The sequence below is a fragment of the Symsagittifera roscoffensis genome, chromosome 5 (genome assembly GCF_963678635.1).
Source record: "Symsagittifera roscoffensis chromosome 5, txSymRosc1.1, whole genome shotgun sequence".
Taxonomy (NCBI): domain Eukaryota; kingdom Metazoa; phylum Xenacoelomorpha; order Acoela; family Convolutidae; genus Symsagittifera; species Symsagittifera roscoffensis.
The window spans coordinates 62,225,297-62,253,157 of record NC_087066.1 but is presented as its reverse complement, the minus strand read 5'-3'; the positions used below and the strand labels follow the sequence as shown (position 1 = coordinate 62,253,157).

Sequence of the window (27,861 nt, the reverse complement as noted above, 5' to 3'; positions counted from 1 at the left end):
ATTATTACGAAGCAAATGAATCTTCTGCGCCATGTCTTAATCGTTTCACGTCAAAAAATAAAGATTTGCCAAAAATGTTAATGTCATGTAGCAGAAAAAAGATCGCTTGCTTCGATATTGTTTAACATTCCAAGCCAATATTGCACAAAAATGGGATTGAGTAAATATCCAAATAGATGATGAAATTGCATCAATAAACAAGCAGCATGATTTTATCAAACGAGTTCCAAAAATCGGTCGAAAAAACTTAGATGCATTTGAAGCGACATTTGCAAGCATAGATAAGAGAATCGCTTAAACTAAAATGATGGATGAAAATATATTTATTGATTTATGTATAGAAAAATTATTGCAGTATGGACCTTTATAATACAAAGAAATTAGAGGCATGATGGAGTTAAAAGCCGTTTATCTCCATTCCATATTTCACTAATTGACAACAAATAGTTTTGATATCGTCGATAAATGGAAAGCCGGGAGCTCGAAAAGAACGCAAGAATTCATACTGAACATTTGATGTATCCGCGTTTTAAATGCAATATTTTAAAAAATTCCTTCAATAAATTTCAACTTCAATTTACTGATACACGAAAAGGTCAAATTTTTCATTTAACACGATACTTCAAAGCTTTAGAAACAGCGTAAAAATTATACAAAACTTTGGAAGATAGAATACAAAACTTAAAAAGATAGAATGCGAAAAAACGCATTTAAAATGTGCGCATTCCATATAGCTAAATATCAATTGGATGAGACAATTAGTATTATTATGCATTATCCGACCGAAATTATAACGAAGCACCAAGAAAAACTTTTCAAATTGATTGTTGCAAAATTCGCTACAGAACAACGAACATGAACATATGAGGGAAATTGAAACCATATAGCAACAAACTTTCATTCGAGTTTCATGCAGATTCAAATTCCTTTCAGAAAATTCAAGAACCATCTTTCGAATTCTAGAAAATAATCTGAAATCCACAAACGCTCTGAAAGTGTAGAGATCCAAATTTTCTGTCCAACCATTCATTCCATGCAATAGATCCAATTTTCAATCACGGTTATCCAGATTTTGAAATCCAGCAAAATCTCCAAAAAAAAAATCCTCCAGGTTGTGCTAGCAATTAATTGTGGGAAGCATAATACACGCCCTGGGAGTTGCTTACTTTGTTCATTCCTCCACTCGGATTTGACCTTTGGTTCCCGTAACCATAATGACTTTGATTTCTGGGAGGCCCCCCGCCATTCTCGATGTTAAAATCGACCGACTTGTTCCTTTTGTGGGATTGCAGCTGCGGGTTCATTGCTCCCCCGCCCGACGCACCCCCAAAGTTGGCAATGTACGATTTGAGAGTAATGTCTGAAGTTCCTTTGACGTCAATTGGCAATTTTTCTTTCGTGTATGTCTCGATCAGATGTCTCAGAGACTTAAACTGAAGATTCTGCAACTGGCAAACTCCAGTTTGCGCGTCCACGTTTATTCTCAGATGTTTCGCTTTGCCTTCATAATTAAAGGTGAGGGTGAACTCATTTTCGTTCGTCTCACTTTGCCGCACCAGATAAATTCCATGTCCAGCTGCCGGGTTAGACTGGGCCAGAACCATCTTGGACGCCGTTTCTCTAGGAAGTTTCCCGTGGAACCAAGGATAATTTTTCAGTTGCTCAAGCGGTGGCCCTCGCGAACCATAGATTGACTGTCCACGATTTGAAGCTCCCGTTACTGGAGGCGCATTCATAAAATCCCCGCAACTGGCAATCCTTGGCACGTGACCTCCGCTTCCGGGCACCGACTGTCCCCCCATATCTTTGTCATTCACACTCATCTGACTGACTGCTTTGTTAGGATGACTGTTTTGACGAACATACATTGCTCCACCTTGGTAAATGTAATTGGAAGGGTTCGGACAGGATTTTTGCCGGTCAAAACTGTTTTCAAAGCCAGCGGAGACATAATTGTTCCTGTCCAGACTATCTCTGCTGTAGCTCGAACTCATCGAGCTGTTCGAAGGTCTTCGACTATGATTTGGGGATCCACTTTCGTACGAGTAAACTGCTCCATTGGTGTTGACTCTCGGCTGCGATCTGCCTTCGAAACTTTCAGCAGTCGGCGTCATCGGCGATAGTTCTTCAGAGTCTGTGTAAATAACTCGTTTAGTTGACTTCGCGTCCGTGTTTTCTCTCAGAACACAAATCCAGTCGTGTTTATCTTCGTAATTTCTGGCACGTAATGTCACAACTGGAGCATCTTGCGCTTTGATAACCATAACACGGTCGGCAGTTTTCCCAAATTGCGCTTCTGTAGCCTCGCCTATTTCGTAAATAAGAGGACAGAAAATACTAGAGTAAATTTTGTCGCTTTCAGGAGGCGTGTACACATTTAGCATCAGTCCACCGTGTGTTTTCAGCAACACCAATCTACAAGCTTTCCAAGAAGATGGCGAGGATTCTTTTTTATGGAGTCTCACTTCCAATACACTTTCCTTTTTCACAACCACCGGGGCGCTTTTAGGCTGATTCGCATCCACACCTGATTTCAAAGCCGGCTTTGGACTTTCGTTGCTCTTAGATTTAGACCTCAAAAACTCTGTCGCCTCTGTTCCCAAGTCCATAATTGCAGTTTTAAGTTTCGGCTTCGATTTTGCCACATTTTGTGATTCGTTTCCACTAGCTGCACTCGTTTTCAAACTGTTGTCTGATTGCGTCAAACTCAATTGCATCGAAGTTTTCATTCGTTTCTCCATTTCTGAGACGTTCAAACTGTCATCGCTCGCTGAAATGTCATGTTCTTTCGTATCTGCTTTCTTCATTGAACCCGAATCCTGGGCATTACTGGGCGGGACTTTGAATCCATGAGCTTGTAATTGAGACACCAGTTTGTCTTCCAATGATGCTGAACTTGTAGGTGTGTCATAGATACGACTTTCTCCTGCCGATGATCTCGGGGTGGCACCGCTGTCGCAGTCTCGCATTGCACTGTAATGGGACTCAGTGGGAGGTGTCGGAGTGACGTCTCCGAGGTTCTGGTTCGCGTCTGAGTAGTCGTCCGAGTCTCTGTAATCCCCTCCGCCGGCCGAATCCATTGAGTTCTCGTAAACTGGCTCGTACTGATTCGTGGGTCCATCTGGACATGGTTGGTAGAGCGAGTTCTCAAATACTTCGTCTTCCTCTGCGCTGTCGCAGTGCTGTGAGTAATCTGGACTCTTTCCCACTTGGTTGTCGTTCCATTTTATAGTCAATGTGTCGACAAATACTTTGTTAAATTTATCTGCGTGTTCTAAAATCTCAGAGAAATTCAACTGCTGCTGGGTAGAGTCCGCGTTAGCATCAGATCGTGACTGGAGAATGAAATCGAAGAAAGTCTTGGCTGTTATTTCGGCAAGTTTGGTTACTTTCTGTTGTGTTTCTGTGAGACCTGACGACGATTTGAGCGAATCTGTAGAATTTGTAGGAAGTGCATTTTGTCGTGAATAAGATGCCATATTTTACATCAAGGCTTTTGATTTAAGGTCATGAAGTGTCTGAAATGAAACTTAATAAAAATCGATAAAGATCGATTTCGTTTGACCCGAAACTTTTCAGCAACGGAAAGAAATTTTAAAGAAAATGATAATTGACTTAATTGTTAACTAAACCAGACTAATACGAATAAAACTAGCTATTTATGTTAATGCGAACAATCATACAGCACAATGACAATAAATTACAAAAAAAAGAATTTGTAAAGATTCTAATAGATATTTCTTTTTAAATTGAGTTTGGACAATCAAGAGAAGTTCATTTTGAGCTCATAAACATACATTTTCAACAAGCATGTAATCACAAATTAGGAAAATAAAAACTCTACTGGCACTGGAGAAAAGTAAACATAGCCAACAGACAGTTGGAAAAGTGTCAATAAACACAAGGAAACCGAAACAAAAATCTTAACTTTCAAACTTCAATGAAAAAATATATGCCCTTACAGCTCTACGAATTCCACTAAAAATTTATGATTGACGCGTTTTTGATAATTATAACCCAATTTGAAAAACTGGATCAATGGTCAGTTTTTCAATAGATTATTTAATATTTTTCTACTCCGCGGGAAATCAATAAGTTATTCACAATTTTCGTCACTTTTTTTTTACTTTTACTGTTTGGTAGTGAAGTTTGCCTTCCTTTTTACTAAGAAAATGAAGTAACTTAAAAAGAAATGAAAAAGCAACGAAAAACCAAATTTGAGAATTTAAGACCTAAAGAGTATTACTGCTTTCATTAACACTTAAAACAATTTCTTCTGGAAATTGAGAAAAACCTCTTCAAACTAGATATGATTTCTGAAAGAACTGTCCTATCGTGTTTGCCCAATCTCGAGAGATGATTGCTATAAAACCGAGCACCCATTAAGCGATACAATTGCACTTTTTGATTATTAAAAGGGTCCTATACAAAGCAAAAAAAAAAGAGACTCTTCGGTTTAATTACTCCTTCGAATCTTGACATCATGAATTTTGACCTCAGCTTTGGTCAATAAGTGATTAAAAAACAGTTATAACTTCAACCGAAGAATCGCCCAGAAGCTCAAGCTGTCCCCATGAGGGCTTTAAAAATGAGTTAGATCAGCAGGATGTGCTGTTAGCCGTTGTGTGCGCCACTGAGGTGTAGTTGTTGTAGTTTGTTGCAATTGGCAGTTCATCAAGGTGCAAATCATCCTGAAACAACACTTACCAATACTATTGTTTAATTTGATACAAATGATAGCTAAATTGAAGCAATAACTTTTTACAAATTAGTCATTTTAGAAGTCATGCTGATTAAAGACCATGAAGTAAAAGATTGTGATTATCATTGCAATGCACTGAATCAGAAAAATCAATTTTAGTACCTTATCAAAGTTTGTCGGTTTAAGAATGCTTCGCCTTTTGATGACGCGAATCTCGTGAAGGTTTTTAAACTTCGACCACATTTGTCCTTTCACTTTATACACAAAAGCCAAGCTAGCTCAGCTAACTGTACAAAAACAAGAAAGCCGCTAAGTCGAAAAAACTAGATCTCTCAAAATGAATCAGGCTAGTTTTCAAACAAAAACATGTCAAGACAATAGAATGCGAAATAAGCTTGGAAGGAAATTTACCAAGCGGCAACAATGTCAAAAATACCTTGACAAAAACCCGTTAAGCCGAACAAAAATCTGCGAGACTGAAGACATAAAAAGCCATTAAGTACCCCTTGCCCTCAAAACATAAACACATCCATTTTTTGTTCGCTCGTCCAATGAAACAATATGAGGCTATTAAGCCTATATAATATAAGCCAAACCCTATTAAGCTATAAAAAATGAAATTGAAAAAATAACAAAGAAAACCGAAAAAAAATTTTTTTCGCCTGTCAAACGACGCAATATGAGATCACTAAGCCGATATAACATAGGCCGAAAACTATCAAGCCGAAAAAAAGGAAAAAAAAACAGAAAAAGAAATTTAATACAGAGGCGAAGCTGTGCTTCGCAATCACTTGCGAGAACAAGACCAAAAAGCAGCTCTACCAATTGAAAAAATAAAAAGTAGAAATAAGCCTCGAATAAACAAAAACTCGGCTACGTGTCGGATTTAAATCAGCGAGCTAGCAAATTTGAGTCGCACGCACTAACCACTCACCCTCGGATGCTTAAAATACCCAAAAATTGCGACCAATAACGCAGCTACATATGCTACCAAATTGCCAATTCGATGCAGCAAAAGTAGCACCAAATACAGCCAAATCATGCTCAAAAACTAGCCACCAATAACGCAGCTACATATGCTAACAAATTGCCGATTCGGTGCAGCAAAAGTAGCACCAAACAAAGCCAAATCATGAATAAATTATGAATTTCAAAAAAATTGCGAGATACATTGAGTTAGAAAATTTCTTAAATCGATCTTTTTATCATTGTACTGCCGTTTGAAACAATTAACGTTTTTCGGTTCATTTGATGAATTAAAAATGCATCAGATGTGTTAACTTTTTACTAATCAAAGGCCAAAGCACATATGATATTATACTGCTACCGCAGCCAACCGATTCAGAAGTGCCACCAAAATTAGCTTTTTTATTTGCGACTTAGGTTGAAAAAAAAGAATAATCGTACTAATACACTTTGCTTCGCAAGTGTAAATAATCGAGTTGGTGAAATTTCAATCAACAGTAGCTCTAAAAAGTACAATAAGAAAAAGTATAAATAAGCCTCAAAGTAGCAAAATTCGGGTACATCTCGGATTCGATCTGCGACCTAGAGATTATGAGTTTCACACACTACACACAGTCGCTTAATAACTGATTAACACTAGCCACAAATAAAGCAGAGAACAGATGCAATGAAATTTCCAATTCTACAGATCGTGATTATACAAAAAGTGTCACCAAAATAAGTGAACACGTAAGGGTCCAGCAACACATTTCTCCTTAACAATTAGCCGCTTTACCATAGTTTTAAAACTATCAAAAAATTTCAACGCGTGCGCTCACGTGACATTTACTTCGTTCATTCTTCTTCAATTAATTAATCAAAGGCCTACCAGAAATGAGTTTGGAGCAAAAGACTGCGTGGGCGGGGGTGAGTTGGGATTGTTGATGAAGTCGGCAGTAGGTGACAGAGAGACGAACTCAGGTTCACTCTCTCCTCCCCCTCCCCCAGCTCCCCCCTCGCTGGCCAGTGAGCCCATGTCAGATATACCACTCAGCGTCCTCTTGTGTTGGCAGAGGGGCTCTCTCAGTATATTAATGTCCTCATCAGCTTGTTCACGCGCGAAGTTAATAAACACCTGGAACCCATCATTCAACTGTTAATGAGAGACGGAAAACATCGAGGGTAATGATTAGACAAATGCACTATAAAATCGAAAGTAATGATTAGACAAATGCGCTATAATAAACATATAGATAGATTAGATGCTGTGTATTAAAATACTTTGCACTATAAAGCACACTTTGGCAGGAAAAAATGTAAATAAACTAGTGAACACCTGTTTAACTAAAACTGGACGTTAAAGATGACTAACCCTTTCGAGCGTGGTCTGACTGATGGAGTACTCCTCGACCTTGGAGTCAGCCACACACACTTCCAGGAAGTTGAACAGTTTAGCCAGATTCAGTTTGCAGGCGTCGGAGGCTATCTGGTACTGCACCAGATTCTGGTGTCTGTCTATGATCACAGCTGTAGGGTACTGCCGGTTGAAGTACCTAAACATCACCTCCACTGTATATTTATTCATTCAATACTCCTTTTCAACCACTTAATTTGCTTTTCATAACCTGATCAAAACCATGGCCTCAACTCTGCTGAAAAGGTTTGAGTTGAATTGTTAGCAGTGCTTCCAACCTCAAAACTAATGCCTGATTGATCCACAACGGTTTTTTTTCTAAATAAAAAATTCTCGAGTTGAACCGTATAACAAAATCAGGATGGAAAATGGACTATTTTAACGTTTGTGACGGCTCAACACTCATGAACACAAATTATAGGTGACTATGTTAATTCTAGATTTAATCATCTTATTGCCAGAAAATCATATAGTCAATATTCAAAAATCTTTGAAATTTATACCCTCAAAACGTCTCTTCACTACGCTAATTTAGTCAAACAAATCTAAGAAAAATATTTTCGATAGTAATTCGACGAACCTAAGGAAATTACGGAGCTGTTTTGCGAATCCAGTGACCTTGACATTGACCGTGTATCCGTCTCCAAATCTGTTCACGAGGTGTTGACAGCTGCCCAGACACTTGAAGTGACCATTAACCATTATGGCTAGTCTGGTGCATAGAGCCTCACATTCTTCCATACTTAACAAAACCAACGTCTCAATTGATGAAACTGCAAAACTGGTTTATCAATTGCTCATATCTAGTTAGTAGAACTGATAAAGCGTTTTGAGGGATTTAACTGCCAATCAAGGGCCAAAATCTTCAAACCTCAACAGCCAAAGCAGAAACAAATTACAAACTGACGAAATTTTTGAACAGGAAACTTTCATACACTGGCGAGTCGAAATTGTTGGATGAAAATCTCTTTAAAGTGCTCTCCAACAGAACATAAAAGCAGACAAACAATCATTACATAAAGCTATTCATTTCCCTATCTTGATAAATGCTGGTAATATATACATTTTACACCAGCAACGCAAGCTTCGCATCACTTGCTATGCAAAAAAAAAACATATTCCCGTGGTACCGGGCGTAAAAACATAGACTGCATCTTTTTTTTTCAAAAACTAAGAAAATGATTTCAGGAGTACGCACAGTACAGCCATTCTCTAACAGACAAAAACTTTTTTAAAGTGAATTTGACAAACTCACACATAAGCGGATCTGAGTTTCGCACCATTTTCTATACAACAAGTATAGAATGAAAACAGTATGATGCTCAAGAGTTAGCAAAGAATTTGACAAACTCACACATAAGCGGATCTGAGTTTCGCACCATTTTCTATACAACAAGTATAGAATGAAAACAGTATGATGCTCAAGAGTTAGCAAAGAGGGCTTCGAACGATGTTAAATTAATGGAATTAGAAAAAACAGACGTTTTCTATGTTTAAACTTATTTAAGTTTTTGGAGATCCTTTGGATGTTGATTTTGAGAATTCGATGCCAGAAATTTCTCATTTTCAAAAACAATACCGGAAAATGATCGGAAACAGTAATTGAGATTAATGAACCGACAGAATTAAAGCCGATAGCAAAATAGCTGAAAATCAACCAAAAAATTTCGACACAATCTTATAGCAAGTAAATTGTATGTACTGTCCACTGAGGATCTACGAGCGCTACATATATATAATATATGCAAAGTGATATACAAAACTCACAGACTAATCCGACAGAGCTTTAGTCCTGGGAGTACCCTGACATCACGCTACCAAAGATTCGACATTTTCAAACTTTGAGGGTATTTTTTAATCGAAGTTTTTTGAAACTTTTTGGAAAACCATGGAGAAATTTTTTGAAAAACCTGAAACTAAACACAGAGGCGAAGCGAAGCTTCGCACCACTTGCGATAGAACGCTACTATTAAAAAAAGAAGTCGAAAAAAATGTAAATGTGAATCAAACTTTTCGTATTTCTAGTTAAAAAAAAACAAAAGGGGGGCAAGCTAAAGCTGGAGGCATTTGTTTGATAATTAAAGATAGAGCTATAATGACGCGGCACGAAAAATGTGATTTCAAAAAAGTGGCGTTGCCCAAAAACTTAGTTGTTTCTCTTAAAAAGAGTAAAAAACTTTGAGATAATTTATTTTACCAAGGAGATAACATTTCTCAACCAAAAACCTAAAGAGCCCCCGCTTCTACAGGAACCATTATCGTAACCGGTTCTTTCAGTTGAACTTTTCATTGCAGATTTGATTGTGTAAATTTTAGGAAAATTCAAAAAAAGTTTCTAAAAATTGGTCAGAAATTCTACAAAACGGTCAAAAGGACTTCCAAAGTCTATTTTTTCCTGCAAAAAGCAGGTTGTGGCCACCTAAGCAGCGCAAATTCCGAAACGGTTTTCTCAATTGAACACAACCTGAGAATTGGCGCAGCAGTTATCGCGTAAAGTTAAAAAGTTTGCAAAAATTAAAAGTCTCAAAACTTCGACTTGTTTGAATGCCATAACTTTTTTCTTAAACAAAACTGGGCATAGCCAGTTATAAAAAAGAAGGCTTTCAGCAACTTCTTGTTTCGATTAAATCTGTGATACCAGATATTGCCAGATAGGTAGCGAGAAAAGTCCAAAAAACGATCAATTAATCAAAAAATTGACATTTCCGAGAATCATAGCTTTTAGTGTGAAAAAACAGGGCGTAACCGCTCATGTCATGTAGAAGGGATTCACTCAACCTGTAAAATTGATTAAAACCAAAATCTCAGATTTGGGAGGGCAGTCCTCGAGAAATAATTAAAACTTTTAAAAAACCCGTCAAAAAATAATAACTTTGACTTTTCCGAGGGCCATAGCTTTTGGTGAGAAAAATTCGCTGATTCAAATGAATTTCCCACAACCCGTTCTCTGAATTGAACCTAAAATCTCAAGAATGGCAGGTTAGTTTTCGAGAATATTCAAGAAACACAGTAAAAAAAAAAGAAAAAAAAAGGATCAAGTATTCCCCCACAGAATTTTTTGAAGGCCGTAGACAAAGGGTTCGAGTAAAAGGAGACTCTAAGGGGGTATACAGGCGAACAGGCGAGTCGGCAGTCTTTCAATTGATACCCCTTTTTGAAAATTAGTAGAAGTTTCCGAGAAAAACTAAAAATTTTTCAACAAACTGATTGGTAAACATACAACCAATATGAAAAATGCGAAGGAGAGTGTTCAAGTTGTGTGCCTTGAAAAGACCCAAAATTCGGTCATTAAGTCGATAAAACATATGCCAAAACAATTTGGGCCGAGGAGTTTTTTAAGCAAAAAAAAAGATATACGAAGTAAAATTAAAAATTGTAGGAGTAAATCAAATCTCAAAAGCAACATTAGAGAAAAGTCCGCGCAGCAAAAAAAAACGTTTTTCAAGATGTGACAACTAAGCCGACAACAGATAAGCAGACAAATAATTTGCAAAAATTTTAGTCAGATTCTGCTCAGATTCGAACCCAGGACCTTTGCCGTTCCAGGCATATTCGTTACCTTCATGCTAAAATGGCAAAGAACGCATAGAAATTTGAATTCAATATGTACCAAGATACAAGTTATTCAATTGATTCTGTTAAACAAAGAGCTAACCCGAAAAAAATATTCCAGTTTGATATGGATTGCTAATCGCAAGCGTAAAAAGTTTATGCAAAAATAATTGGAGGCAAGAATGCCAACATCTGGGAAAAACGCTGATAGCGCCCCTCTATACGGTTGACAATTTCAAATTTGTGAAATACACACTGAAACGAAAAATTTTAAAGTTTGCGTAGTGAATAAAAAAACTGTAGATTTGCAGCATTCACCATGCAACAGATGTATGGCAAAAACGTAAGATGATTTTGCAAAATTAAAACCAATAGTTCGTATGGATAAAAAAACCTACTTGAGCACTCGCATAGAATATTTCAAAATATCGACTTCAGTTAACATCCACCAATAATGTATAGATGGGTGGATGATACATGTTTGGTTTACATTTTAGCCCTTCATGATAAGAATAATAAACAACTTTCTGTGAAAATATCGAAGTAAACGTTTGTTCTACCTATGTGATGTGAGAATGACACTGTGCCCGCTCTTGACCACACTTTTGATCAGGTCCCACAAGAACCTTCTGGCCACTGGATCCATGCCAGATGTAGGCTCATCTAGCAGCACCACTCTCGGGTTCCCCAACAGAGCAATAGCTGCAGACAGCTTCCTCTTGTTGCCTAAAGGAAAAAGATGGCTAAATTGAAGAGAAGAGGGAGCTACAAACACTCTGTTCATCTATTTTCAGCTCAAATTTTTGTTTTTCGTTACTTTTGCTTTTTATATTACTTTAAAAACACAAACACTCGCGTGAACAAAACTTCAATCCAGTCTGAGAGAAATAAACTTTACGATTAATAAAACCAATAAATCAGTGATAGAGAAAACAATGATTAGAACGTGAAAAGTGTCAATGAACTCATGTTAACCGGAAAAAGTGGATTAAAAATGAAATGCTTAAAGCACGTTTTCATCATTTATCTCGGAAAACGTGGCCAATAACAAGAGTCAATTTTTAAGGAGAAATACTGATTTTTCCTTGTTTCAACCAAAACTCCTCAAAAACCTGGCTCATCAACTCCGACACTTCATGAATCTATTCTGACATAAATTGAAATTAAAATCACAAGTAAGCTCAACGTTTGAAGCGAAGCAAATGCAGATTAAAATTTGAAATGTGATCAAAATGATTTATGTGCATGACTTCACAATATTTTCAACCATTTTTTCTGATGGAGTTATTTATGGCTAGCGATCCAGTGCAGAATTTTCTGCATTCCAAATGATTATCGCAAGTCTTTAAATTATAACCCATCAAAAAAGTTATTGTAGTCAAAAAGAAGAAATCCGAGGTAAATGATCGAGAAAAGAAGACAAAAAGAAAAAAAAACTAGACTCCCACCTAAGGTGCTTCAAACAGATCGTTGAACATAAAGATTTCTTCCTAAAAATGTACTAAAACAGCAATATCAAAAGTTCCTATTTCATAGAAAACGCAATATCTCGAAAACCAAAATGATTTGAGCAGATACATCAAAATGGTAAACTTGCTTCCATATATTGTACCCTGACAGCATCCCACTAGGGTTGAGAATTTCAATTTCTATTAGTTGTTTAAAGTTTTTTTGAAAAAGTATTGAAAAAATCATGAGAAGGGCCACATCTCGATAATCAAAAAACATTTGAGCAACTACACTTGGAGAGAAAAATTGAAACCCCTGAGTGAGGCCTGAAAACACCTCAAAATAGGGTTGAGAATTTCAAGATTCGTTAATTTTTTTATATCTACGTTTTTTTTAAAAAAAAATAAATCACAAAGGGGCATATCACGAAAACCGAAAAGATTTGAGCAACCTTATTTGTACATCAGATTTGCAACTCCTGAGTGTACCCTGACAGCACCCCATTATAGGGTTGAGATTCTCAAATTCGGTTAGTATTTTCTATATTTGAGTTTTTTTAAATCATATAAAAACTCCAGATCTCGATAACCAAAACAATTTAGGCAGTCATACTTGGACCTCAGATTTGCAACCCCTGAGTGTACTCTGACAGCACCCCACTATAGGGTTGAAAATTTCATATTTGAACGAACAAATTGTGAAACAAAAAAATTTGATAGTTTTACGTTGCACTCGCGCATCCGCATTTGCGCTCGAACAGATTTTAAAACGCCGAATAGAGTAAACATTTCATCCCTTGCAACGTTATGGTTTTTCAACAGACCAACGGAGGGACTTCCTAAACATGTGTGAAGTAAAAATCTTCAGCATTACAATTTACAATATAGCTTAAACGTGCAAAAACTCTTTCGTCAAACATGCGAAAAATAAAACGTTGAAAAAGCTTAAGCATGTCAACATAGGGACTTCATAAACATGAGTCAAGTGAAACGCCAAATAAACAAAGCAATATAGATACGTCCAATGAATGCTTTGGAAAAAACTTGAATTTTGAAAACTTGAAACTGCAAAATTAAAAAACAAAAACAATAAATCACTACCGAGCTGTTTCTAAAATTAAAATTGAAAACGCTTAAAAAGATTTAAACGGAACAAAGCAGTAATTAACTTTTTGAAATTTACATAAATTGAAAAAGAAAACATCACTACATAGCAGTTAGTTCAAAAAAAAGTTTAAAAAATCAGTGAAAAACCTTTTTCTTTAAAGAAGAAATGACGGCAAAGCTATATGAAAAAAAAACGAACAAACCACTGCTAGGCTTTAAAAAAAAGCAAATAAATGCGGAAACGTTTTGATCTTAAATTGAACTATTAAGGATGTTTTTGTTAAAAATAGCTGAATCTGGAGAAAGGCGATTTGAAAAACTTTGGTAAGAATTAATTAACTCGAAACACTGCTTGAGGGTTTAAAAAGACAAACCAATGAAGCTTTTTAGTTTAAAAAAAAAAAAATTAATTGCTGTTTTGAAAAAAGCAAATAAACGTGCGCTTCGGAAGGCTTTTTTAAAGAACCAAATCGAGATCATTAAAAAAAAGAACCGCTTCATTGTTTTAAAAAAAAATAGGTTGAAAAGTTTTATTGAGAAAGAAAATAAGAATAAGAACCAAAGTTGCGAGAAAACATTCTTAAAGCGGCTTAAATATGCAACAAAACAACCACTCACTTTAAGATATTAAAAATTTGGGGGGGGGAATTAGATGAATAGAAAATTGACACAGATGAGAAGCTGAGCGTCGCACCACTTGCGATACAAAACAAGAAAACCGCTAAGTCAGAAAAAAATCAAAAACGTCGAAAAAACGAGATCTATCAAAAAAACTGAGTTAGCTTTAAAAAAAACTTGCCAAGACAAAAGAATACGAATTAAGCAGCGGAAGAAAATTTACAAACCGTAACAAAGACATTGCAGCAACCCTTTAGGACAAAAAAAATCAACAAGACAAGTTAATAAGTCACCCTCACCCTCAACCCAGACACGCACATACAAACTTTTTTCGTTTGTCGCAAAACGCAATATGACCATTAAATCGATATAATACAGGGTATAACCTATCAAGACGAACGACCAAAGAAAAGAAAAAACACAAAGCGGAAAAAAATTTTCCTATTAAGATTTTTAGCATTTTCTGCGATCTAAAAAATTGGCCGAAATCATTTGGCCAGAATAAAGTTTTTAGGCGAAAACAAAGATAACAAAAAGTCAAGGGCAGTAAGAGTACAAACATCAGAGGTAAAAAAACACTTTATTGAAAAAATCTCAACTTTCGATTTCCAAAGAAAATAATAGATGCCCTTTAAGCTCTTTGAATTTGTAGAACAATTTATGATGCGCTTCTTTGATAACATGAACCCAACTTGAGAAAACTGGATCAAAAGGTAAAGTTTTTATTCCGCTGGCAAATCTTAAAAACAAATTCCACATTTGGAAACTAGAAATCGTTCACGTTTTTTCGCGCAATTTCCACGATCGTATTTGGAGAGTGCTACTTACGTCACTTTCAGCAGATGAAATTCAATTGAACTCAAGTGCATTATACCTAAGTGCATCATTATTTTAAGACTTTCTCCTATATAAGAGTCTTCAGTACGTTCATTGCTCTTAAACACTAAAAACAACTATGTAAAAAAAACTAAGAACAACAATTCTACAAAATTTTCGAACCCCGGACTTTTGCCGTCCCAGGCGTATTCGTTCCATCCAGACCAAGTGTGCCGGAGACACAAAAAAGTTAGAACTAATTCAGAATTGAACCTAAATTTACCATTTGTAATTCTGACCATTCGGTGCTTTAAGACATTTAAGGGAAAGAAGTCTAGTACCCGATTGCAATACCCTTGCTATCGCAAGGGTAAAACAATAAATTGCATTTATGAATTTAATTCAAACACTTTAAACAGAAGGTTACTAATGGCAACCTGTAACAGTACACATCCTTTTGTGGTACAGCGCTGTCAAGCAAACATAATTGCAACTGCGGCAATAATTTATTTTCCGCCAAAATTCCTCTGCCGAATAAAAATTCACCCGAAAACTAGTTAGTCGTAGGCCCTCGTAGCCGGTTCATTTACCTTTTTTGAACTTGTTCACTTTACGGTTACTGCTTCTATTGACTGAGCCATGTCTCTTTAGCCTGCATAACACCCAGGGATCAGGATGGCGGCCAACTGAACCCATGCAGCAGTAACCAGTGAACAAGTTCAAGAGATGCTTCAGCTTCCGAAGCAAAAACTGAAGCCCAAATCAAGAAAAGAGTTAATGGAAAGTATAGCCCAAAACGGAGTATAGTATCCAAAAAGTATTACAAGCATCAAAAAATACTCAAAATAGCCAGGATTTAAGTTTTAAAAAATGATATATAAGGAAGTGAAACAAAACATTGCAACGCATCAATTACTTCAAGCATGCATGCTTGAATAAAAACAAAGCGATTAGGCATAACAGCGATGGTTGATGAAAAACCGCAGATTAGCAGTAGCATTTAAATTTATTTGCACAGCATAGCTATGTAAATATAGACTGTAGCTAAAGCAAGTAGCTATAGCATAAAACTCTTTAATAAAGGGACTTCTTAAACATGTGTCAAAAGAAACGCCAATTAAATAATGTATAGATATATATGTCTTTTCAATCTTGCCCAGCATACGTACCTCCTGACAAAGTGCGCGTCTGTTTAGACTGGTGATCTCTCAAACTGATAGTGTCCAGAACCCAGTCAATCACTTCCCGCTTCCTCTCCGAACTAAGTCCACGGATGGCCGCGTATAGATCCAAATGCTCTTTCACCGTTAACTCTGCAAAAAGAGCGTCGAACTGCGGACAATATCCGATCACGGAGTGAACTTGCTTCAAGTCATGCATGACACTGTAGTTGTGAATGGTTGCGTCGCCTGCAGAAATCGAAGCGTGTCCCGTTATCATTTCGAAAGTACTCGTTTTCCCAGCTCCGTTTACTCCTAAGAGTCCGAAACATTCGCCTTGTGGAACCCCCAAGCAGATGCGATCAACCGCCAGTACATTCGTTGTCGACTTTTTGTAGACCTTAGATAGATTCTGAAAGACAACTTCGTCTTCATTTTCGGACTTGTAGTTCGGTGACAGGATCCGAGATCGCTCGGCTGCAACATCAACATCTTCGTGTTCAATCGGATCCGAAGTGACTGGTAGCCGCTTTTTATTTAGAAAAAATCTGTACTGGATCAAAATGGTCAAAATGAAAAATCCCATGCCTTCGAAAGCCATCGCAGTTAGAGCTTGTCCGCTAACTTTCCAGTCTAACGATGAAATGATTCTTTGATTCTGACCAATTTGAATATTGAATTTATTTTGCACATCATTAATTGCCAGTTTGGCTAAACATCTTCCCAAGTTATAATTTGGCAGCAACAGAAACAGGTACTCTAAGACATATCTGACGTTCATGAGAAGCTCATCTTCTTGAACAAACCGGTCCAGTAGGAACACTGACATGATTGCAGTGACGCCGAAGAATAAGTTGCCGACGATGAGGACTATGTAAGCTGTACTTGGGACGCTGAAAAGGAATGATGGAGGGTACATCATAGGCGTAATTGACCATCCGAAGAGAAGAAACAAAAGAATCACCACAGGCAAATTCTCTTTCGACGTGTACGCATCTAGATCGAACCAAATAAGAATGAGAATGCACGCACATGCAGGCACTAAATAGTTGAGCATGTCCCAAATATAATTCGAGATCCAGAAAATCAAAGGAGACATTCCTGATACCATTTGCAGATGTTTGGCATTAGAGTATCTTTCCGATACCAGAAAAACCACAAAGCTAGCCGGAACAAAGGACATTGCTATGATTATAAACAACGCGATCACCACATCAGTTCCCGTCTCAAAGTATTCCAAAGACATAAGCCTCGTATTGTTCAAAGGATGGTTAATCAATGTTATCCCAAAAGTATTCGGATTGCCTTGGATGTCCGGGTCAATATTTGCGCGCAAAATTGCATTGTTTATTGCATTTATATAAGTTGGCACTGCTTGTTTAGGCTTCAGATCATAGTATACGTACAGTTCCTCTCGTTTAACTAAAGCTTTTAGGTTTTCAGACGATGTTCTAGAAAACTCTAGATTGACGTCATTTCTTGAACGTCCAATCGAATAGCCTCCAAATCTATTTAGCTGGGCGTCATGAAATGTCGTCAGAAGGAAATCATTTTCATCTTGCGTCGAAATGAAAACTATTTCGTCTCCCGTCATGCTAACAAAACCAGCCGAACTTTTTTCGTGTTTTCTTGTTCCTGGTTTTTGGACGAATTCTCTGTGACATTCCATTCCGGTGTTATCAGCTATACAAGTGCATTTGTAGTTATCGATGTCTTTGCATTGTTCAATTGACGAATCTATAAAATTTAGCAACTGTTCTCGTTCCCGAGGGTACCAAGTTTCAAACGTCTGCGGAATATTCATTGGCACGTAACCCCTGTTTAGCCTGAACTCGTTTTTACGCACCTTCCAACACCTTGGTAGAAAATCAATGAATGTTTCATTTCTTGGATACTTTGGAGGCAACAGTTCTTGCATGGATATATTTGCGGACGATTCTAGAACCAAACAGCTACTGCCGAGTCCTGCGGGTTGCAATATGGAGTCCAAGATTTTCACAGCTTCAGGCGCTGGCCTTTCGGGTGAAGACTCTCTTACAAACACTGGGATTATATTCTTGCCCCACTCAGTGTATCTGTGATAATTTGAGGTGGTCATTAAAACCGGCGGATCGCTACCTGAAGTTGGTCTGTAAAAGGCGACTGTCATTGCAATGCTGACAAAAAGCGAAGGGAGGAAAATTTGAGTGAAAATGGCTTTTGGGTTCCGACGTGCGTAGATGAAGCGTTTGTGTAGTAGTGCTTTCAGCTGTCGTGCGTAGAGGTACGACACACTTAGCATCGGGTGGATGCCACAGGGTTCCGAGGAGTCGGAACTGCGCGAGTTCTCGTCAGCTATAACCACAACGCTGAGTCAGTAATAGTGAATTGATTAACTTATTTAAAAATTCAAACAGGAAACTTATTTCGAAAAATAATGAAACCAGCGTCAAGATCAAAAGGCGTAATATAGCTTTCGGACAAGGTAATTGCAAAAAAGTTCAAAAAATATAAGTTCGCTGTTTTCCAGCTAAATAACTCTTCATCACTTAAAAACTTTATCATTAAAACAAAGAGAGGTGGTTTCTGTACCATTCTCAAAGTTTTGATGAAAAAAAACGCGGGAGACCTCCCATAGAAATTAGAGTACATTGGTACTTAAGACTCCTTTCGAAAAATCAAATGCTAGTCGGCCAAAACTTGCTGTGATATAGTACCTCAGTGGGACCTTTTCTTTAAGGTAAAAATGCTACGTTTGAAAACATACCCAATGATGGATATCCTTTCACTTTGTGACACAATTCAGTGAACGAGTTTCCCCTTCTTAGCTCTTTGTTTGGCGTTTCTCCGCACACTTCATCATTTACAGTTCCATTTAAAGAGCTTTCAGCCTGACTGTCAGGAGTTGTAACAAAAATTGCTATTTTTTTCTTAGGTGTCGTCAGATGTCCATTATTTGTTTCAGGCGCTGTTTTACTAGAATCAACAGGACTCGTTGCTGTTGACGTTATCGGACTAGTTAATTTTGCTGTTCTTCTGTGGAACCAATTAAATATTTGCTTGTAACGTTCTTCTTTACTACTATTTATCGTAGCTTGACTGTCGCAAATAGCCTTAATGAAAACCTCTTCCAGTGAGGTATCCCGGACTCCGAAACTCAAGATTCCAAGCTGACTAGTTGATTGCTGCAGTGCTTCAAGAAGCTGCGAAAACTTACTTCTTTGAGCGTATGGTAGCGTGAACGATATCTCGCGGCTGCTTTCCCAGTCTAGATAAACACCTTGAATGAATTTCGCAATGAAAGCGACAATAGATCCAGATAACGTGGATGAACAAATTGAAGAATCCCCGCTAGCACTGTTGCCATTAAGGTCTGAATCAATTGTGTAGTTCGATTCACTGATCGTCGAAATCTGACGTTGGGAAGCTAAAGGCGTGTGCTCCTTCGTCACACGTTGACGATCTTTAACCAATGTCAAATGATATCCACTACCATAGTTGCACTTCAAATACATTGAAGATCCGCAGCACCTAAGCTTTCCAGACGACATGATAGCAATTCGGTCGGCCAAAAAATCCGCCTCCTCCATAAAATGTGTTGAAAGCAAAATGGTCCGACCTTTCTTGAACTTCAAAATTAAATCCCAAATTGCCCGTCTCGCATATGGATCTACGCCCGCGGTTGGTTCGTCCAGAATCACCAACTTAGCATTTCCAATGAACGCGATTGCAACCGACAATTTTCGTTTCATGCCTCCCGACAAAGAGTCAACCAGGTCGACTCGTTTCAACTCCATTCCAATGTCACGCAACAATGTATTGACTGCGTAATAGATATCATTGTTGGACATTCCTTTGAGTGAAGCGTAGAACCAAAGATGCTCCTCGACAGTCAGAGATTCAAAGAGGACGTTGTGCTGTGGGCACATCCCCAAACTCTTGCGAATCAGGTCCATTCCGTCTTGGATATTATTTCCATAAACAGAAGCAGTTCCGCTAGATGCTGGAATCATGCCTGTCAGAATACTCATTGTAGTTGTCTTACCCGCACCGTTGTGACCCAAAAGAGCCGTTATCTGACTCTGGTACAAATTTAAACTTAAATTGTCCACGGCTGGTTTCAAGCTCAGCTTGAACGATTTGCTTAAATTTTTGATTGAGACTCCCAACTGCAAATCTGTTGGTTCTTCTTCCAGAATTCTGTTTTCTGTTTCATCCAAATCGGTCTCCGGAACGTGGTTATTATCCAAATATCCGTCTTTTATCGCCGCTTCGGACGTTCCTAAGCTTTTACGTCGCTTTGGAAACCAGTAGGATTTTGTGAAGGGAAAATAAACAGGCCTTGGGAGCCCAAAATTACCAGGAAAAACAGCTTCAATGTACCATGCCAGCAAGGCATATAAAACAGAATCGATGATCATCATTTTGACAACATCAGCTAAATTGAACGTGTCATTCTGAAAAGGGCTAAATCCCAAGTTCTCCAACTGAACACCCGTGCCCTGCACTTCGTAAACTGCAAAGTACTTGGCGCCTAGACCAAATGCCGTCGTGGAGCACAGGGAAGCCATATACTTGCTGTAGCGAGACACTTTTCGACCTAGAAGATGGGAATCTTCCATGATTGACAGGTACAAATATGGCACATATGTTAAAAAGTAAATGATTCCCGCGCATGCTGCAGCTACTTTGGCCTTACTGTACAGAACTGAGACAAGAAACGAAAACATAATGTTGGCGATATTATACAGAGTTAAAAACGCCCATATAAGGAAGAAATTGGACTGTGGAAGCACGTTGCCCAACTTCAGAATGAGAGTCGTTAGCACTGCTATGACTTGCATCTGGATAAATGCACTTATAAACCATGCGACCCAATGAACTGCATTTGACAAGCCCATCAAACGCGTCACTTCTTTCAGGCCCTGTTCTTTTTCGTACACTATATATTGCACCAACATGGCCACAGAGTAAGCCCAAGCAACTGTCATGCATAGAGGCATTACATAACTGACTGTGAACAGAAAGTGATCACGTGTGTTGCAGGGGACTGGGAAGGTAGCAAGATGCAAGCCTGGTTCTCTGATTGTCTTATTAGTCACCACTTCCATAATTGATCTCTCAATTATGTCCTGGATAATCACAAACCCGTTTATGAAGTATTTTCTCACTGCTATCATGTCTGGTCTCATAGTCGGGGTCCAAAATGGAGGCAGTTCCTCGTGAGTAGGACTCGCAATAAGTGTACTGTTTTGTCTTATTTTGTACCTCACATTTGAGCCCAAGTCCCCCTTTTCATCTGTCTCGAAAGCAACTATAGCCAAAACTCCTACTTTTTCGTGGTACGCTTTAGTTTTGAAATAGGACTCCGCGTCGTATTCTGTTTTGAAACCTTTCCAAACATTGAGCGAAACATTGGTAGAAAAAGACAGCCAACGATTTGCAGCTTCGTCAATTCTGTCTAGTTTCAATTCCAAAATCTCAAACAAATTAGTCGCTTTTTTCTTTGACTCTTCAAGCCATGTCGGAATTTGACTCTTTTCAACTACTGTCGTCTTTTTGCCTCCAGAGAGACCGGTTTTCCTCAAAAGACATGTAAAGGATGACATGAAAAATAACTGGTCGCAGAGTTCGTCTTTCTTCGCAATTGACTGTGAGAAAATATAGCTAGACTGAAACGACTTGGACCGAATTACGGAACTTCGAAGTCTCTCCGAATTGGCGAGCCAATGCTGCGCGTAATTTGTAATCGTGTCCACAATTGCGAAGCTTTCGTTTGCATTCGCAATCACCGACTGCACTTTAGCTGAGGTGTTGGGAGCGAACAGAATGTGTGGGTTGTTCCTCAGCAGCATGATTCCCGCCTCTGAGAATTTGATCATCTCGTAATTCATCTCCAGTTTCTCAAGCGAGTGGTGCAGAAATGCCCGGTCCACTTTATTCGGGAACACTTCGTCCATGAAGTCGTCGCTAGTTCGACCGCAGATTGAAGGCTGAAAGTCAAAGTTAAATCACAACAATCACAACACTAGTCACGAAAAAAGCAGCTAGATATGCTAATAAATTGCCAATTCTATTTAGCAGAAGTGGCACTAAATACAAATAGACTCAATTTGGCAAGTAATAATTTGGAATACAACAAACTGAAGGCATCCACATTAACTTCTTTTTTTTCAACCTAAGTCGCAAATATTGGTGCCACGTTTGGGACGCCTTTACAGCTTTTTCATAGCATGTGCTTTGGCATTCAAATAGCCATAAGTTAACACAGTTGATGTATTTTTAATTCATCAAATGAACCGAAAAAAGTGATTTGTTTCAAACAGCATAACAATAATGAAAACTCCATTTCAGAAATTTTCTAACTCGCAATTTTTCGAAATGCATAATTTGTACATAAAATGGCTTTATGTTTTGCGATTTGTTACATGCAATTTGAAAAAATCACTTTTTTCGGTTCATTTGATGAATGAAAAATGCATCAACTGTGTTAACTTATGGCTATTTGAATGCCAAAGCACATGCTATGAAAAAGCTGTAAAGGCGTCCCAAACGTGGCACCAATATTTGCGACTTAGGTTGAAAAAAAAAAGAAGGCTCGTTTTAATACACTCGCTTCGCAAGTGTAAAAAAAAACAATTACTGACCGCAATGTTGAGGACGAATTTGAGCAGGTTCGATTCTCGACTGATTTCCCTCTGTTTCTTTTTATTTTCTTCACTCCTAGAACCGTCACTCTCAATGTCTGAGCCATTCGAGGAATTGCCTGTAAGAATATATTAATTCAAATTAAGTCAAAACATATTCATCATCAATATTTTTGTCTGATTTTAGATCAGACACACTATAGAGAACTTTTATATTTGGTTTAAATCACCCTGAAATCGAACGGCTGGCTGCCCAGTGACCCTTTAAAAGTATCAGAAAACGCTTTTATCCAGGTTTTACATAGTTTCCGTAATAATTATATTGAATTATTTAGAAATAGACAAGTTTATATTTTCCTAACTTTCTATGACAGGAAACACCTGGGACTCCGAGCCCGTATCCCGGGTTTGGTTCCCGAGTTAAGCCCAATTACTTTTTAATCAAGTCAAAATGGGTACCATGCTAGTCAACGCAGTGCGTGAAACCGAAAAACGAAGGAAATATCTGGGTTCTAGAGGCAGGAACAGACGGGGAGTGAGGAGCTGTATCATTCACTTTCCCCAATTAATTGAGTCTAATGGTAAGATTGTTTAAAGAGCAGACATTGTGCAGATCAGCTAATCTCGTTATCTACAGTCTCCAAGAGTGATTTTTTATTAATTATCCTGTACTCATGCTTGCTGTAATGCTGTATACATAATATTGAATGAGTTTCTTTTTATTATTATTCTTAAATTAGCAGTAAGATGATAACTACACAAAAACTGAGCTTTTTCTCGTAAATTTCATCGAAGCAAACTGTAATAACAAAAACAACACTTCCGTAATTTCAAATATAGCCAACAGACAGTTGAAAAAGAGTCAATGAACGCAAAGCAACAGAAAAAACAATTGACATTTTTGTGAAAAACACTTCACCTCTCGATTTTCAACCAAAAAAAACATGACCTCAAAGCTCGTTGAGTTTCAAGAGCAAATTATAATCGTCATATTTTTTGATAAATTGAACCCAAAAATCCACTTTCGAAACTTTTTTTGCTCCATTTCAGCTTTTATGATTGCAGATTGATTTTGCCTACCTTCTAGCAAACTTGACTTGAACTCAACAATTGCACATATACCTTAGGGCATCCTTATGTGCACATTTGATATTAGTGCACTTTAAGTTTTTCCTGAAAAAATCGTCTTTATAAGAGACTTTTCTACGTTCATCGACTCTTTACATAGCCAACAAACTGTTAGAAAAGGGTCAGGTCAAGGAACGCAACTCAACAGAAATTTTTTTTTGGAAAAAATCTCCAAAACACGGCCTTAAAACTTTTTGAATTTCAAGAAAAGCTCTTTGAAAACTATATCAATGATGAAATTTTTGTTTCACTGGGAAATCTATGAACTAAATTCCATTGGCGCAAAATTTGATGACGTCTTTCTTGATCTTTACACTTTTGCTGTTCGATAAAGGAGCTTGCCTTCCATTTAACAAAGGAAATGAACTGAACTTAAAAAAATCAAACCACGAAAAAAATTGAGCCAAAACAAATTTTAAGACTTTTTCTGAAAAAACAAAAAAAAAATCATCACGACCACTATACGAGTCTGAACTGCGTTCATCGACTCTTGAACACGTGCGATGCAATCGCAAAAAAATTGAAACGTTGTGAAATTGAAAGAAACGTAATTAACGTTTTCGATAGAAAAAAATTAACGTAGGAAAACCTAATGAATACTCCATACATTCCGCACAACACAATTATACAGCTTTCAAGGGGAATAACAAAACATTCTTAGAGAATTCTTTCTTATAAAACCTTTGACAGATTCCATCTTTTTTTAAAAACGTAGTTTGCCTAAAAAACTCTTAAAATAATTTAAAATCAAATCTCAAAACAGATGAGTTTGAAAAACAATGGATGTTTGATTTTAATTTTTTGATTTGTCCTAATTTGGGAATAACTGATGGTCAAAAGTTTAGTCTTTTTCCTTCTGATAACCAAAATTGATGACCAAAATCTTGAAAACAGTGTGAACAAAATCGAATCAATGTAGTTTGGAAGAAAACCAAGCACACATTGAAGGACTTCCAACAAGCGTGCCATATAAAAATTTTACCAGAGGCGAAGCTGTAGCTTCGGAAGCACGAGCGAGAAAGCGGCAAAGATCAGGTTCTATAAAACGCACAAAACTCAAATTTTGCAAGTAGTAATTTGGAATGTAATAAACTAAAGGCAACCACATTAACTTTGCATAAGACAAATTGTTATGTATTAAACTAAATTGGGTATAAATTGGAAAATTTTCGAAATGGGATTTTAATTATTATATTGTTGTCTGAAACAAATAGCTTTTTTTTCGATTCAATTGAGGTATTAAAACAGCATCATTTGGGTTAGTTTATTACAAATCAAATATCAAAGCACTAGACATTAAACTGCTAATACAACCTACCGCTTCAAAAGTGCCACCAAAATTAGCCTGTTTTGCTACTTAAATTGAAAAAAAAAGTTATCGCACTTTCACACTAGGCTACGCTCGTGTAAAGAAAATCAATGAGCCGAAAAAAATGAATTGGAAACATTCTTATGATCAACTGTTTACACAAAAATTGACACTTGGTAAAAACTGGATCACTAATATTTTTTTGTCATTCTATTGAGAATTTCAAGAATAATTATAATTATAAGCACGGACAGCCGGTTGCCGTTCAAAAAAACACATATCGTTCCGACCACATTCATAAAAACTAGATTTTTTTTATCGAATTAGTTATGCGTGTGATGTAAAAAAAGAGCTATACATAACACGCGTATAAAGTTAGTAAAGTGGGCATAAACGAAAACATTTGTATTCGAAAAATTGATAATAAGTTAAAAGTGAACATTTATTAAAAATTTTAGTTCGTTTAGTAAAATCAAGGTTTTTAAGCCTAAATTACCAACTACCGGAGAAAAGCGAAACAGAGCGATACAACACCAACATAATAAAATATGAAAGTCGAAAAAACGGAAAATGTAGAAAAACTAGTTGAACCAAAAAATTTGTGTCTCGATTAAAGATAACTAGATCCCAGCTAAAGCTGGAGTTACTGTTTGATATTTGCGGAATTTTTTATTCTGATGCTGGATAAAATGGGTAATCTGCAATCAAGAGATTTTGAGTCTCACACACTATCCACTCAGCCATGCAAGCTTAACAACCGAAAACACAAGTCACGAAAAAAGCAGCTATATATGCTAATAAATTGCCAAAGCCATTCAGTAAAAGTGGCACCAAATACAAATAGACTCAATTTTGAGAGTAATAATTTGTAATATAACAAACTGAAGGCATCCACACTAACTTTGCATGTAGCAAATTGCAAAGCACAAAACCTTATTATGTTTAAATTATGCATTTTCATTATTATGTTGTTTCAAAGAAGTCACTTTTTCGGTTCATTTGATGAACTAAAAATGCATCAACTGTGTTAACTTATTACTATTCGAATGCCAAAGCACATGCCATTTAAAACTGTAAAGGTGCCCTAAAAGAGTTACGTTGGATAAAAAACAAGGTTCGTACTAATATACTCGCTTCGCAAGTGTAAATGCAACCAGTAGCGGATTTAGGAGTGGCGGACCCCTTCATTATCTCAGGGATTCGACCCAATACCGATCCAAAGTGCCGTTGTACTATTTTGAGATATCCATTTTCGGCTGACTGACCCGGAAAGATTTTCTAAATGCGGCTTTGGTGCCAATAAATACCAACGCCGAAAAAAAACGCATTTTTTCGGTCGAAATCCTTTTTTGGATTGTTTATCAATAATTTGCCAGCGGCGCAAAAAACTTTGGTCGAAATAGGGTCTTTATAGTGCCTTGGGAGAGCTCAGAAAATCAATTAGCTGGCATTGAGCAGGACCGGGGCTAATTAAAGACCCAAAAAATAACAGCCAATTTACATTAGTAATAAACGCAAGGAAACAAAAAAAAACACTAGTTTTTGAGAAAACTGGATCAATAGGTAAAAATTTAATACTGCTGCGTCATCTGATAATTAAATTCCACTTTCACACCTAGCAGCCGATCACGTTTCTCGTGGCCTTTACACTTTCTCTGTTCGATAGTGGAGTTTGCCTTCCTTTACACAAAGGAAATGAAACGAACTTAAAAAGAAATCATAAGTCAAACCGCAAAAACCAAAACTGAGCATGAAAATTTTTTAAAGACTTTATCCTAAAAACAAAAAATCACAAAGACCTTAATGAGAGTAACCACTACGTTCATTACGCTTAAAAAAGGTCGACAAAAATTTCGATATTTTTTTGAAAATCAGCACGACCCATATAAGTTTCTTGACCATTGAATTAACAGCTTACGCATCTACCTGCTTTAGATTTTCCTCTGGTTTATTGAAAAAAAAACTATTAAGGAACTGGTTTATAAATATCACTTTCTTTTACTGTTAAGTAGTTTTTAAAAATATAGCGGAGTCTCCAATAGCACCGCAAGTGGCCCAGATTGTTATTAGGATGTCTTCATAAAATTGAGGACTTCAAAATCAACAAAAAAAATCATTCAACTTTTAGCATAGGCTCATTATTCATTGAGCAATTCATTTTTTTTGTTTTAGTTTTTAAAAATGTACGTATTTAAGAACAAGAATCTGGAGCCTCAATTTTCTAAAATCCTTGAAAAAATAGGAACAATTAAACCGGCGCATATAATTTTTTAATGAAAAATTTCTACCTCCCTTTGCAATGAGAAGGGATCGGAAGTTGACGAGGTCCCAAATATTGAATATTACTTACTGGAATGCATTAAAAGGTAATCAGCCAAATTGTAGATGTTTTCCAGGTCACTGCTGAATGTTGAGTAGAGATCCATTCTGGACTGACTGAAACTCCTGCCTACATTTCTGTATGCACTGCGCATCGTCTTCAATTTACACAGAACTCAGTTTTAAGCACAAATGATTGCTGAAATTGACCTATTTTATGATCAAATCTGATTTAAAAAGCTGCTAAAATATGGATAAAAAATTAATTTTGGTTCCGACTATTGAAAATGGGGAGGAATTTTGTATTCAGGTGCGTTTTAGTTTTTTTCTTTTTATTCCCCCCCCCAAAAAAAAATTAAGTAGCACAAAAAGTAATCAGACTGGGTTGAGTGCTATATCATATTAAAGCCCTTTTAGTAGTGATTCGAATCACACTTAAAAATTCCCAGTGTCGAGAAAAACTGGTTTGAAATTTTTGATTTTTGGTCTGAATTCCAGCTAATAAGGTCATTTCAGCTTGATTAAATCCGTGAAAATTTAACTTTACTGGAGCAAGGTTAGTTTTTGGGGTTTTGGCGCCATTTTGGGAATCAAACTTTTCAAAAATTCTGCAAAAAATGTACTACTTTTTTTTAAGGCTTTTTGTGCAAAAACTGTTTTCCCATTGGCATTTTCAACTATGCGTGTTGAATATGCCTAATTTCCAATTACTAACTT

General features: G+C 37.0%; 2 protein-coding genes across 2 annotated transcripts; both read right to left on the bottom strand.

Annotated features, from left to right (window-relative positions):
* Positions 1 to 63: 63 nt before the first annotated feature.
* On the bottom strand, positions 64 to 3,514 carry LOC134846123 (uncharacterized). Its single transcript, XM_063863344.1, has one exon. It carries the CDS (start codon positions 3,477 to 3,479, stop codon positions 1,125 to 1,127), a length of 2,355 nt encoding a protein of 784 aa, XP_063719414.1. The 5' UTR covers positions 3,480 to 3,514; the 3' UTR covers positions 64 to 1,124.
* A 125-nt stretch (positions 3,515 to 3,639) lies between these two features.
* On the bottom strand, positions 3,640 to 27,308 carry LOC134845540 (ATP-binding cassette sub-family A member 2-like). The gene is made up of 9 exons (XM_063862472.1): positions 27,176 to 27,308; positions 22,389 to 22,507; positions 18,509 to 21,734; positions 15,772 to 18,096; positions 11,174 to 11,339; positions 7,642 to 7,803; positions 7,020 to 7,200; positions 6,537 to 6,782; positions 3,640 to 4,691 (listed from the first exon to the last, which is right to left on the bottom strand). Exons 1-9 carry the CDS (start codon positions 27,297 to 27,299, stop codon positions 4,599 to 4,601), a joined length of 6,642 nt encoding a protein of 2,213 aa, XP_063718542.1. The 5' UTR covers positions 27,300 to 27,308; the 3' UTR covers positions 3,640 to 4,598.
* Between the last annotated feature and the right edge of the window lie 553 nt (positions 27,309 to 27,861).